The 13667-nt window shown below is 41.6% G+C and overlaps 1 protein-coding gene across 1 annotated transcript; it reads right to left on the bottom strand.

Moving 5' to 3' along the window:
- Positions 1-11221: 11221 nt before the first annotated feature.
- LOC100345430 (U6 snRNA-associated Sm-like protein LSm3) lies at positions 11222-11746 on the bottom strand. Its single transcript, XM_002714827.6, has one exon. The coding sequence runs from the start codon at positions 11693-11695 to the stop codon at positions 11387-11389; it is 309 nt and encodes a 102-aa protein (XP_002714873.1). The 5' UTR covers positions 11696-11746; the 3' UTR covers positions 11222-11386.
- Positions 11747-13667: the final 1921 nt, after the last annotated feature.

The following is a 13667-nucleotide window of genomic DNA, read 5'->3' as shown; positions in this document are numbered from 1 at the left end:
CTTCTCAAGTCAATCATCCTTTAGGTTTCACCAGAAATATAATTTTATATTAATTAATTCCCCAGACAAGAACTATTCCCCTATTTTAAACTTCCAATGCATTCTATTTTACTTTTCATAATTAGTTGTACAATATCCATCATCTTTCCTTAAGGAAGAGGACAGGAATGATATCGATCTTACTTTTATAACTTTACTACAAAAACTAGTTCCGTACACAATAATAAATTGTTGCTAAATAAACTAATGAAATTCAGGACTTTCTGCCACATCATATGTTGTTCTTTTGTGATCCATATGCAATCCTTAAAAATCCTTAAATTTTTACAATATTGATCTACTAAACTTTGATGGAATTGTGGAAGTGATCATTGACTGCATAAGTTAGGATCACCTAATGGAAGACCTTGAAAACAAATTAAAGAACTTGGTCAATGGCAATTAGAACACAAAAGTATGCATGTATTTTATATGTTGGGTGAACAGCGATTAAGAATACAGATACTGCTTCCCAATGATGAAGACAAAGGGAAGCAAGACCTCTCAATCATTGTCAGTGGGACTAAAAATTCACCCAACTTATTAGTGAATCACTTGATATCATATTCTTAAGTTTAAAATCTATGTACTTTTTTAAATTTACTTGTCAGAGTTAGACAGTGAGAGAGACAGAAAGGTAGGTCTTCCTTCCATTGGTTCACTCCTCAAATGGCCGCTACAGCCAGAGCTATGCTGATCTGAAGCCAGGAGCCAGGTGCTTCCTCCTGGTCTCCCAGGCAGGTGCAGGGGCCCAAGCACTCGGGCCATCCTCCACTGTCTTCCCAGGCCACAGCAGAAAGCTGGACCAGAAGAGGAGCAACCAGAACTAGGACCCGGAGCCCATATGGGATGCCAGCACCACAGGCAGAGGATTAACCAAGTGAGCCACAGCACCAGCCCCCCACATACTTTTCAACATACCAATTCCACTTGCAGGAATTTAGTTTTCAAATATCAGTGTTCAAAATGCAATGTATTATTGAATTGTTTATAGTAGCAAAAAACTAAGAACAAGCCAGATATTCATCAAAAAGGGATTGGTTAAGTATAGTACATTGTCATAGTTTGGATATTAGTTTGGATGTCTCACAAATGTCCATGTGTTAAGAGCTTGATGCCCAAAATCGTACAATAATTAATGGATTAAAGTTAATGGTTGATGGATTAAGAGTGAAAGCTTGATTCAATTATGCTATATAGGAGGTAGGCCTAGTGGCCGGTCCCAAGGCCACAAGGGATACACCCTTGGATGATAGTGCTCACCTGAGGTCTGGTTATATAGGCCCGAGTCCATGCTAATTTACCTGATTTTTGCTCACCATGTGATCCTTTTTCTACACAAGCACCACCATTGTCATTCTCCATCCTCATTAGATGATTCAATCAATGGGACCAGTGTGACCTGGGACTGTGAAACTCCAAAACTGTGACCCCAAATAACCTTTCTTCCTTCCTAAGTAGCTCTCCTCTGGTAGTTGTCATAGTGAAAAAAAAATGTTGACTAATACATACAGCTACCAAATAAATCTCATTGTACTTTAAAGAATAAAACAGACCTACATATATTAGAAAGATACCTGTCCAGTACACATAAAATAAGTAATGACTGTCTACACAGCGGGGCAAATCTAGAAAATACATAGTAAATTGGAGGAGACTCATTGATTTTCCTTTAATACATTATAAATTTATGTGGTGTTTTCCATTTTTAATACCAATATATGTTAGTTTTAGAATCAGATCCAAAAAGTGTGTTCAAAGGAATTAGAAGGGGCTGGTGCTGTGGCATAGCGGATAAAACCACCACCTGCTATGCTGGCATCCCATATGGGTACCAGTTCAAGTCCTGGCTGCTCTACTTCTGATACAGCTCTCCACTGTGGCCTGGGAAAGCAGTAGAAGATGACCCAAGTCTTTGGGCCCCTGCACCCACATGGGAGACCTAGAAGAAGCTCCTGGCTCTGAATCTGCACAGTTCCGGCCGTTGCAGCCATCTGGGGAGTGAACCAGCGGGTGGAAGACCTCACTACCCCCCTCCTCCTCTCTTTCCCCTCCTCTCTCTCTCTGCCTCTCTCTAACTCTGCCTTTCAAATAAAATAAATCAATCTTTAAAAAAAAGGAATTTAAAGACCATCTCATCCAATTTCATTGTTTTATTTTTGAGGGAACTGACACCAGAAAAATCTCACAGGAATGATTTCTTTCACAGCATTTACTTTAGGTGGCTTCTCTTCTCTATACAGTGGGAATTTATTTATTTATTTTTTTTTTTTTTTAGTTAAAAGGCTTTTATTTGTAAGTGGCCTATCACCATGTCAGCTGCATTTATAACAATGAAAACAGCACCAAAATAGGGGAGGTAGCACACACAAAATATCCATGATTAATTTGGCCAAATAGTCTTTTTGTAGTGTATACATATGATAGCAGACTACATTACCGCATTTAAAATATGAATTCTATAGGTAACTACATGTTTTAGGTTTTTAAATATATTTATTAAAATCATGTTTTACATAATTTTAAACATTGTGTTCTGTAAAACAGTATGTTTATATATCAGAACTCAAAAATTATAACAAATCACCAGGAAGTCAATGTACTCATCCAACATTTCTCCTAGCTGCCCATCAGATATCCTTGAAGGCAACTGCCATTATCAATTTCTTTTTTTTTTCTTTTTCTTTTTCTTTTTTTTTTTAACTTTTATTTAATGAATATAAATTTCCAAAGTACGATTTATGGATTACAATGGCTTCCCCCACATACCGTCCCTCCCACCCACTACCCTCCCCTTTCCCACAGTGGGAATTTAAACATAGAAATGGGCACATGGTTCTGGCTGGTCAAGCAGAATATACTCCCTCAGGACACAGGGTTTGGTCCAGGAATGGACTTGTGACACAACCACAATGATTCAAATCATTTTCAGGAGTTTGTATGGATATGGGGGTATAGAGAGAACCTCATACCTTTTACCCCTAGACTGCTTTTTTATGAGGAATGTCTGAGTCTGAAGCTACCCAGCTATATCTTGGCTGCAAAGTGGAAAAAGTCCACCTGAAAATGAATTCAAGGAGAAGAACATCTGACAGAGGAGACAATGTCCTATGGATACCACTGGAGATGCTGGATTCATTTGTGCCTATGACTTCATCCATCCTCTGAGAGTTCCTCTTACTACTGAATACCATTAGGGGTAACGCGAGGAGTTATACAGAAAGCAGAAAGCACAGAGCCCAGAGGTGGGAGATCGAGGACTGACTCCCTTTCTCCTGACTCACAGAGATGACTGTCCCACTGCATTGACACCCCATCCCAAGGCCTGTGGGGGCAATTGCTGTTCAAATGTTACTCCTTTGGTACAAATGCATGCTTGCATAAACTTTCCAGAAGGCAACTTTACAACAAGTATCATGAAACTCCAAAATGTCCGCTTTTCTATATCAAGGAAAGAATGTTGAGGCACAATTTGTATGATCATTACATTTCTCGTTGTAAAGGAAGGCATTTCATTTCTGATTTTAATGGCCATACTCTTTCACTAGCTATCTCCACTCAGGAAATAGATCCGAACAAAATTTCCTAAATTACGAACAAAGGTTTATGGAGAAACATATTCACATAAAATAGAAGTTGGGTGTCCAAGGGTATGATGATGTGAAGTAAATTATGACATATCCATAGAATGGAATATTAAACAGCAATCTTAAAAAGCTATTACATATTTATGGTTTCTAATGACAGGAAAATACTTATGGCTAAGTGGAAAGGTAGGGTTTATTTTACCTACTCCATTTTATTATATCTAATATATCTTAGAAATGTTCCTCTAAGACCCTCTCTAATTTGGGAAGGAAAGTGATACAAAATAGCCAAGGGTTAGATTTGTGGAAGAGAACTACATGGGCTGATCATTATTATTTAGTTGAAATAATATCAGTACATATAATATACATCACTGAGCACATCTCCAGTCATATCAAATATCCCTCACATCCTAGCTACTGTGGTCCCTGTGAATCGCTTACACAAAATCTTCCAACAAGTAGCCCTAAAATGATGCCCCTGAGGCAGACAACTGTGGGAGATGCCAAGAATGTGTTAGAATCACAGGAAGCAAGCCTGCAGGCAACTGTGGGCTTTCCAGCCCCGATCCTCAAAGCCAGGCGTCCTAGAGCCCCCGTATAACTAAGGATATTTCCTCTTTAAAATGAATTCTCAGTGCGTCCCCCAGGACTCAATCAGAACCAAAAGAGTATTTCTGTCCTGCTCCCTGCCTTCTGCAACAGTCACTGAACAATAGCCCTTCACTCTTTACTCTGCTTCTCTGCCAGGAGCTGGGTTTCAAAAAGAGAATGAAAGGAAGAATGCTTGTTAATAGAGTCAAAGATTGTATTAATAAGGTGGAGATTTAGGAAGTATTGTTTATTTGGTTTACTACTGAAAAAAAAAAAAAACACCTACTTAAAAGCAACATGGAAGGACCCACGCTGTGGTGTAGTGGGCTAAGCCTCTGCCTGCAGTGCCAGCATCCCATATGGGCACCAGTTTGGGTCCCAGCTGCTCTATTTCTGATCCAGCTTTCTGCTATGGCATGGGGAAGCTGTAGAAAATGGCGTAAGTGTTTGGGCCTGTGCACCCACATGGGAGACTCAGAGGAAGCTCCTGGCTTCAGATGGGCCCAGCTCCAGCAGTTGCATCCATTTGGGGAGTGACCCAGCAGATGGAAGATTTCTCCCTCTGTTTCTACCTTTCAAATAAATAAATCTTTAAAAAATGCTCAGCAGTACATTCTGCACTACCCACAAGTGCTTCCAAAATTTTAGAGTGCATATGGAAACATTTGATCTTAATAAAAATGCAGATTCCAATTCTGTAAAACTAGGATGGAGCCCAAGAGTGCCAGAAAGCTGAGGTGACACCAGCACTTCTGTTACACAGGCCAAGCCTTGATTGGAAAGCTTTTACTCAGGAACAGGTGTTGTTGTGCAAGTGCAGTGGGTAAATCGCTTTTTGGTGTGCTACATCCCATATCAGTGTCTGTTCAGTCACAGCCCTGCTTCCAATCAAGCTTCCTGCTAGTGCACACCCTGGGAGGCAGCAAGTGATGGCTAAAGTACTTGGGCCCCTGCCACCCATGTGGGAGACCCAGATGGAGCTTCTGGCTTCTGGTTTCAGGCCTGACTCAAATGTGACTGTTGTAGGCTTTTAAGAATTGAAATAGTGGATGGAAGATCTCTTTCTCTCTTGATCTCATTCTTGCTGTCACTCTGCTTTTCAAATAAATGAAAATAACTTTTTTTAAAAGGGGGGGGGGCGGGCTTCACTTGTATAACACTTGTTTTCAAAGTCAGCTCCTCCTTGGAATCATTTAAGTAACTAAAAAAAAAATACTGACTGAGTCCTAGAGATTCTTATTTCATCAGTCTGAGTGTGGCATGAGCAATGGGATTTTTAATAAGTCCCCAGGTTATTCTGAGATGCTCCAAGTTTGAAAATCACTGTTCTCTATAGTATGTACTTAGTAAGTGGGACCTGTTGTAACTCTAAACGTGATGAAAGTTCATATAATTGTAATCATGCTTAACATAGATGATATTCATCTGAAGTACTATATGCCATGCTAGAATAAAGAGCAGAGGGGCAGGCGTCTGGCCTAGCAATTAGGACACCAGTTCAGATGCCCACATCCTGTATCAGAGTGTCTGGATTCATGATGTAGCTCTGCTCCCAATTCCAGCTTCTTGTTTAACGCACACTCTGGGAGGCAGTGGTAACAGCCCAACAGGTCAGATTTCCGACACCCACCTGGAAAGCCAGGATTGAGTTCCTGGCTCCCAGCTTGGGCTCCCAAGGATTGTTGCGGGGACCAGAGCAGGCTTGGGGGTTGGGGGTTAAACGAGCAGAAAGGAATTCTCTCTCAAATAATTTTTAACTAATTAAAGGCAGAAAAAACTGCAGGTAGGTTTTAGCTAAACAAATTTTTCAACCAGAAGAAAAAAATCAGAACGTATGCAACATGTATAGTTTTCTAAACTGTCTATGTAACTTCTTTAAATGAAATTGCACACAATGCTTTAAAGAAGTATTTTTGTAAGGATATCTCTTCAGATGTACTCCAACGTGTGGTACACCTAAGAGGTTTGCGTCCTATCTTGTTAAATAAGTGTTTGGGGTTCTTTCAACTGTGCTTTCTCATTTCCAACAAAGAGTGGGAGCACAGGACACATGATACAATAGGGAAAATGTCGAGACAGCATTTTCAAACATAATCACCCAAATGTGAAGGGACACACAGTTCAGAAGGAACAGAGTAAGACGAGAGAGAAAGGAGAGAAGAGAGCAGATGATGCAATCTGATGTGACGCCGACATGCCAGATCAAAGCAGCTGACGGGCGAGCAACATTTCATTTGGGAATCAAGTGAATTGTTATAAAGTTAAGAGAGAGCAGGAGCACTGTGGAGATAATAGGACTGGCTTTCAGCCACCACATCTAACGACTTTGCCCAGAGGAACTATTCAAGTGCTCATTCAGAACACTCTCACTAGAAGCTTAAATGAAAAGTGTCGGGATTCTAGTGGGATTTGCTTGTCCTTAAACGTCTCCACCCTAGCCTGGGAACCTCTGCCTTCCATGGAATGTCACCCATACTCCAAACATTTGCCTCAAAAAGTTCTACTCTCCCCTCCCAGAGATATTTTCATATTCTCCCAGTTGACTGAGTTTAGCACTTAATTTGCATGTAGCACTTACATTTGGATGCACTTATTATACATGCCATTATTTTTTGAAACTGAAATAAATTTCCATAGCATATTCTCAGAATATTAAGTGTCTTTTCACACTCCTTTAAACCAAATAGCTTTATTATGTATTATTATTTCTTAACTTTGTCTACCAACCTACTTTTTTTTTTTTACAGAACCCTCCTTTCAAAAGTAAACAATTTTAAACTTATTTGCAAAGCTGAACAATTACCAATTGCATGGTCTGAAAAGAGCATGATTTTTTTCTCTAGTTTTGTTACTCTGAGTTCAGCAAGACGTTCATTCTTTTTCCACTTGTCTTTACCATTCATGAGAGTCTTGAAAATATGATTTTAACAAAAAGTAAAGAATTGCTCAGAAGGACACAACATTAACATTTGTCAAGACAAAAGTAAAAATGGAATTAATACGGAATAATTAGACAACTTGGAAGGAATTTAAACATAACTATCTGAAAAAACAAATGTTTATACTGATCAGCTCCTGGTGCTTAAAGGAATACCATGGACTTAATTATGATTAAGTTTGAAATGTTAAAGTAAATGTTATTAATAATGGTGACCAGAATTGTAAAGAATGAAGAAGCTGAATTGAAGACTCTGTCATATGTGGACAAATGAGAAATCTTCATAAAGTACAACTCGACAGAGCTGGAAGGGCCCGACATAGGAGAAGAATGCTCCATGCCTGGATCCACTCAGTGGGGTTGAAAGATAGCACTGGGAGGAGACAAAGCCTGCCACCTGCAACATGGTCTCAGCAGAGTACAGTCATAGAGGATAAAGCATGGCACACGGTCAGTACTCAGTAACTCACGGATCGATGGGCAGATGGATGGACGGATGGACAGGCTGGGATGGAGGGGGAAAGGAGGGATATTCAGGATTAAAATCTGAAGAGAAATATCATGTTACTCGTAAAGCTACAGATCAGGGGACATGGGGACAAGAAGCAGCTCGGCCTCACTGAGAGGCAAGCAGCCCCAGAGATATCCGTCTGCAGGCAGAATGCATTCTGAGAGAACAGATAGAACACTACCAAAAACAGAACCCCTACTCAGGAGGAATGAAAATAAAAGGGATATTGTTGAAATAACAACTTATACCTAGGTAAAAACACAAAAACTGAAGAGTCAATAATAAATGGATCCTTTTCCTCAAGGATAAAACAGCAACAAATGGGTCTTTAGTACTAGACAGAAGCTTAAAACAGAGTGAGATGTCTCAGGAACACATACAACTTCAGTTATCAGAATTTGGGCACAAAAAATTTAGGCAGTACTAACACCAAAGGTTGCTGGACACTGAAACCTAGACTTCCTTAAATCCCCGCTGCCTGCAGGTAGGATTAGTCCAGGAGCTCAGGGCAAAACAGACCGAGTTTGTTCAGGAAAAGCCAGTCTTGGAATGACAGAAGTTAGAAACCAGACAACCTGGGACACAAAGAGGACATTAATGACCCCAGCAAAAAGGGAATTAATATAGGATTCACCACACACACACTCCACAGACCATTACAACAGTCATCTAAAACACATCTGAAAAAAATAAAAGTAAAATGCATCCACTCCAAAAACAGCTCTGTGGTGGAGGAGCTTCAGTCCTCATGTGGTCTCACTACCACGGACCCCAACCTAATGTACTAGTAACCTGCTAACGCCACCAGCCATCAACATTTGCTGACTTCCTTTTCATGTAAAGAGCGCTGTCCCAAGCTCCAGTCAGGAAAGAGAAGTCCTCAAAATTACTGGCAGAAATGCCAAGACTGAGCAAGGATTACGTGGAAAAAAAAATCTGAAGTTTTCCTTGTCAAAATCAACACATAGACAATTTTGCTTAAGTAGCAAGGATTTCTGTCATTTATTGGGAGGGATGGGAGATGGCTATTGGGGTCACAGAAGTACTGCTTGTTGGAGTCAAAGAGCCAGCATGTGTAGAAGGCACCTCCCTTTCCAGCTCAGGGTCAGGCCTCTGACACCCCCTTCCAGGTTGACCTCAGCAGGTAAGCCTCGCTCCATCCAGCCACAGTGACAATTGGAAGATATGAAGTCATTGACTTGGAATGTGAGCAGTTTGCTGGTCTGGAAAGACACCTCTTCTCCCACTGCACCAGCTCCCCATTCTAAGGAGCCACATCAGTATTCTGAAGGGGACCTCGGGTGCTCGGTGGCCTTGAGCTTGAGCAGTTGTTTTGCTTTCAGTCCATTCTGTATTTTTAGCCCCCAGCATTGCCTCCAGCCACTTGCAATTACTTAAGAGGATCATTTGCTACTGATGTTTGCTTGGAGCATCAGCAAGATGTAATGGTGCAGTCTTTGCTTAGCAAATAAACCTAGTTTCAAAGAAAGGAGACAAGCTGCTTGCAAGCCAGAGCTACAATGGAGGATCCCAGAAGCAAGGCTTGGTTTTTCTGTGGTGTCTTATCTCACAGCTCTGCGAAGCTCATTGCAGTAGCATCCTAACCCCTATGGCAGAGTGTAAGTCTAACAAAGGAGTGTTTCCCCCAAAGCCTGGCTCCCTGTACTGGGGAAAAAGAAAAGGGGATGGGGCATTATCTGAATTCTGAACACTAAGAGGACATGGATCTGTCTATAAAGAGTAGGAGAGTTCCTCCTATATTAATTGAAGGATTCTGTATCATCCACATTATAATACCCTTGATTCTGGCAATGACCCAATGAAAGCTCACCCCTGGGAACCTCTTCTCTACCTCTGCTCTTTGAAGAAGAATTTGGCTGCCACCTGTGTCTCCTCACCAGAAAAAATGTTCACACATGCAGAGCCTGGAAGGTCAAGATGGAGCAAATTTATCCCACTCACCTCCACCTTCTGAGTCCATGCAGTCCTTTTCCTAGCCTCAGCCAATGACATCATCCTCTTTTCCTTTCACCCTTCCTGGATTCCCAAAGGAAGTCCTGTCCTGGTATACAGAGCAAAGACGCTAAAGACATAGATAATGTTGGGATAAGAGGCCTGTCCAATTAATATATGGGAGTTGTTAATGTTAGCTTCATTGACAGCTTCCTGGAAGAAAGTCAAAGACCTCTCTTCTTTGAGCCTCAGTTTCTTCCCCCTGAGAAATGAGAATGGCAACACCTACACTGCAGGGATTCTGAAAGTGTTACATGACGAGTAGACAGAAGCCAGCATGCAGTGGGTATAAAATAACTGGGAACAAGTCATGTACATCAGCACCCGTGTACTGTTGCTGCTTTCTCTATAACTGACTACCACAAGCATCACATCCAGCTCAACATCACCACACAAAGCGGATGCAGCAATACCACAGGCTGTCTTTGACTATGGCTGCTCAAGAACAGACAAACTTTGCTTATTACAGCTGATGATCCCCACAGGAAAAACTAAACTTTGTTGTAAGAGAAGACTGACCTTTAAAGTCAAATGGAAATGAGACAATGGCTACTTTTGGTGTTCAAAATACCCAGGTACCTTGCCTTTCCATTTCATAAAATTCCCTAGTATTTGCAATTATAAGTTGGTTTCAGAGAGCAATGTTGTAATCCTAAAGCCAGATTGCATCAATATTTCTGATCCACCTAAAGCCACCCAAGTGTCCAAGAAAATCCTGGACCCTACAAAATTTACAGACCAATTTTCTAAACCAAAGTGGTTTGCATAGACTTTAGATAAAAATCTGAAATCATGTTTCCTTATCTAAACCAGACCACTTTAAAAGAAGATACAATATTAGCTTTCTAGGGAATTGGTTTGCAGCAATATAAGGCCAAGGAAAACAATTACCTGGAAAATGAGTGTAAGGAATCAGCAGTTCCTCTACAGAGAAGGCATAATACCACATTTCCTAGAGCTTGGGAATGCACATGTGAAGTAACACTATGGAACAGAAATCTCCAAAGGAACTCAAGGTGTGTCATTTATTTACCATGACTACTGTCTCCTAGATTATGACAGAGGAATGTGATAAGAGGAGAAACTAACTGAACAGTGACTAAAGCTGGTTGAGGGTGATAAATTTGTGGAGGTATCAACTTCTCATTACAGTCTAACAGACTTCTCAGCATCAGAGTAACGGTGGCCATGGGGCCCATCCATCTTAGGTTGGGATAGTAACACAGAACTCTATGAAGTTACCGGCAAGGCCAGTGGTTCCTTGAGTGCAACCTCTCCTTCACTGAGACAGCATCATGGGCCTCTAGGATAAACAAGGCTTTACAGAGAACTTAGGAAGCATATTCTTTTTTTTTTTTTTTTTTTTAAGTCAAAAAGCAAATATCCAATTTAATTTAAAGGAAAACAAAATAAAACAAAAAACAGACCCAGTCACTGTCTACATGAATACAATGGAGCAAACCAACCCGAGAAAGAGTTCTATGTCTCGGTGGCCACACTGCTGGGCAGGGCTGGGGAGAAATGAAACCACCACTCAGCTTAAGCAGTTCTAAGTTACTTGCAAATGAACTCATTTCAGGAGTGGAAGAATCCACGGGGGCACTTCTCGTATCAAACTGTATGCTAATTTATCCGTGAATGTCCTGTCCCTTTAACGAGGCAGTTGTACAAAGTCTCCTATTGCTACCTGGGGTCAATTCTGTTTCAGCCGACTCTCAGCGGAGGGGCGACCAGGACGACACCGTCTCCCCGGACAAAGAGCATCGGGATGTTACGTTTGGTTGATTTATAGATCTCTTCGTACGTTTCTTCATCGATTTCTATGGTAGTCACCGTCTCTTCCACATCTCCCAGTATCATATTTAAATGCTGATCGTAAGCGTGCAATCTGCCGCGAAGCTCTCGGTCGTTTCTCATTTTCACGTAAATTCGTTCATCCAGGCTGAGCCTGATGAGATCCAGCGGCTCCTCTACAGTGTTGGTAGTTTGTTGCTGGTCCACGTCGTCCGCCATGTTTCAAACCCTGCGCCGTTTCCCCTAGGAAGCATATTCTTGGAAGTGGAAATCACCCCCACACTACTTAGAAAGGTTGCTATATTGAACTAGGAAAATGAAAGTCTTATCATGTAAGAGAAATGAGGATAGAAAACAGTCTTAAATGAGAATTAGTCTTTTGTAGATTTTTTTCAAGTATTTCTCATCTCTGTTGATCATTTGGGGTCTACAAACACCATTTTGATTTTAAGTTAATTTTGGACTATTTTGACATCTGCTCATAATTTCAAAGTTGCTTTAAAAATTAGCTGGTTTCCTAGTTCCCTCAGAAATGAATCTCTGAGTAGGCAGACGTTTGACTCAGCAGTTAGGCTCCATTCTGCACTCAAACTTCCTGTTAATGCACAACCTGGGAGGCTTCAAGTGCTTGGGTCCTTGTCACCCACTTGGGAAGCCCAGATTGCATTCCTAGTTGCTGGCTTTGGCCTGCCCAGAACCAGCTGTTGCAGGCATTTGGAGAGTAAAGCAGAGGATGGGAGATATCCCTTTCCCTCAAATAAAAAAAATTCTAAACAAAAACATACTAAAAAATAAATGCATAAATATCTGAGACCATTTTAATGGGGAGAGGGCCAGAGAAAAAGTGATCCCAATGCTGTAGGAGGAGAGTGTTGAGTGGAGAATATTACGAAAACATCTGAATTCATCTTGCTGAAATTCTACAAAATAGACAGGAATCTAAGAGTTTTCTCCCACTTAACTTTCACACATCTTCTTCCAGGAGGGGCATTGTCTCAGAATCTTTTGTAGTCCTAAGGTAAGAGCTATCCAGAGGAAAGTGACCCCACTAATTTCATATACTTTTCTTGGCCCTAAAAATGTGTCTCATTTTTCTATTTTCTGCTAGATCCTTCTCAGACAGAAAGCATCTGCTGTGCTCGAGAGCTTGTTAGAAATGCAGACTCCCAGACGCCACCCCAACTAGTAAATGAGAATCTGCATTTTATCAAGATCCCCATGTGATTTCTTTAGACATAAGAGTTTGGCAAGCTGATATCACATTATGCCCTCTCTGTTTCCAAGCCCCATTCCACCTGTTCCCCTGAGCCCTCCCCTTCCTTTTAACATCCCTCAAGTTTTCCTTAGTGAGCTTGTCATGATTTCAGTCACAAGCCTTTTCTGTATCGCTATGCTGCCACATCTCCCACAGTATATGAAGTTGTGTGCAGGAAGATATTACCTTTATTTTCTCTTGTGCTTTCCATTACCTGTACTTATCTAGATCTACCTGCGTCCTCCTCTCCTTCATTACACCTGTAGTTCAGTTCAAAACACATTAATTGCTTGTCTACTCTGCACCCGGCACTGTGCTTACAAAGGTAGCTAAGACACAGGACCTGTCCTCCCAAGATGTAATCTAGAAGGCAAGAGCTGGACTCTTCCCATTCATCTCCACGGCAGGCTCTGCTGGGAACTCTGCAAGGGCACCAACAAATGAGAGAAGAGCTTCACCAGTCAAAACGGAGGAAGACCTAATAATAAACAAATTATAGCTATTGTTGGTAAAAAAAAAAAAAATTATTCTTTCTGGAGGCAGAAAGATGAGAGGGAAGGACAGAGAAAGAGAGATTGGTAGAGAGATAAGAGCTCCCATCCTCCTCTAATCCACTCCTCAAATGCCCACAAGAGCCAGGTCTTCCACTGGGGGGCAGGGTCCCACTGACTTGAACCATTACCTGTTGCCTCTCAGGGTGCACATCAGCAAACAGGTGGAATCAGAAGCCAGAGCCTAGGCTGGCGCCACGGCTCACTAGGCTACTCCTCTGCCTTGTGGCGCCGGCACACCGGGTTCTAGTGCTGGTCAGGGCGCCGGATTCTGTCCCGGTTGCCCCTCTTCCAGGCCAGCTCTCTGCTGTGGCCAGGGAGTGCAGTGGAGGATGGCCCAAGTCCTTGGGCCCTGCACCCCATGGGAGACCAGGAGAAGTACCTG

Source organism: Oryctolagus cuniculus, chromosome 5 (assembly GCF_051225735.1).
Source record: "Oryctolagus cuniculus isolate XC-2025 breed Fujian yellow rabbit chromosome 5, ASM5122573v1, whole genome shotgun sequence".
NCBI lineage: Eukaryota > Metazoa > Chordata > Mammalia > Lagomorpha > Leporidae > Oryctolagus > Oryctolagus cuniculus.
The sequence above is the reverse complement of the archived record's forward strand: the minus strand, read 5'-3'. Positions and strand labels throughout refer to the sequence as shown.

Excerpts from the sequence above, each read along its gene's own strand:
- LOC100345430 (XM_002714827.6), bottom strand. The coding sequence starts at position 11,695 with ATGGCGGACGACGTGGACCAGCAACAAACTACCAACACTGTAGAGGAG.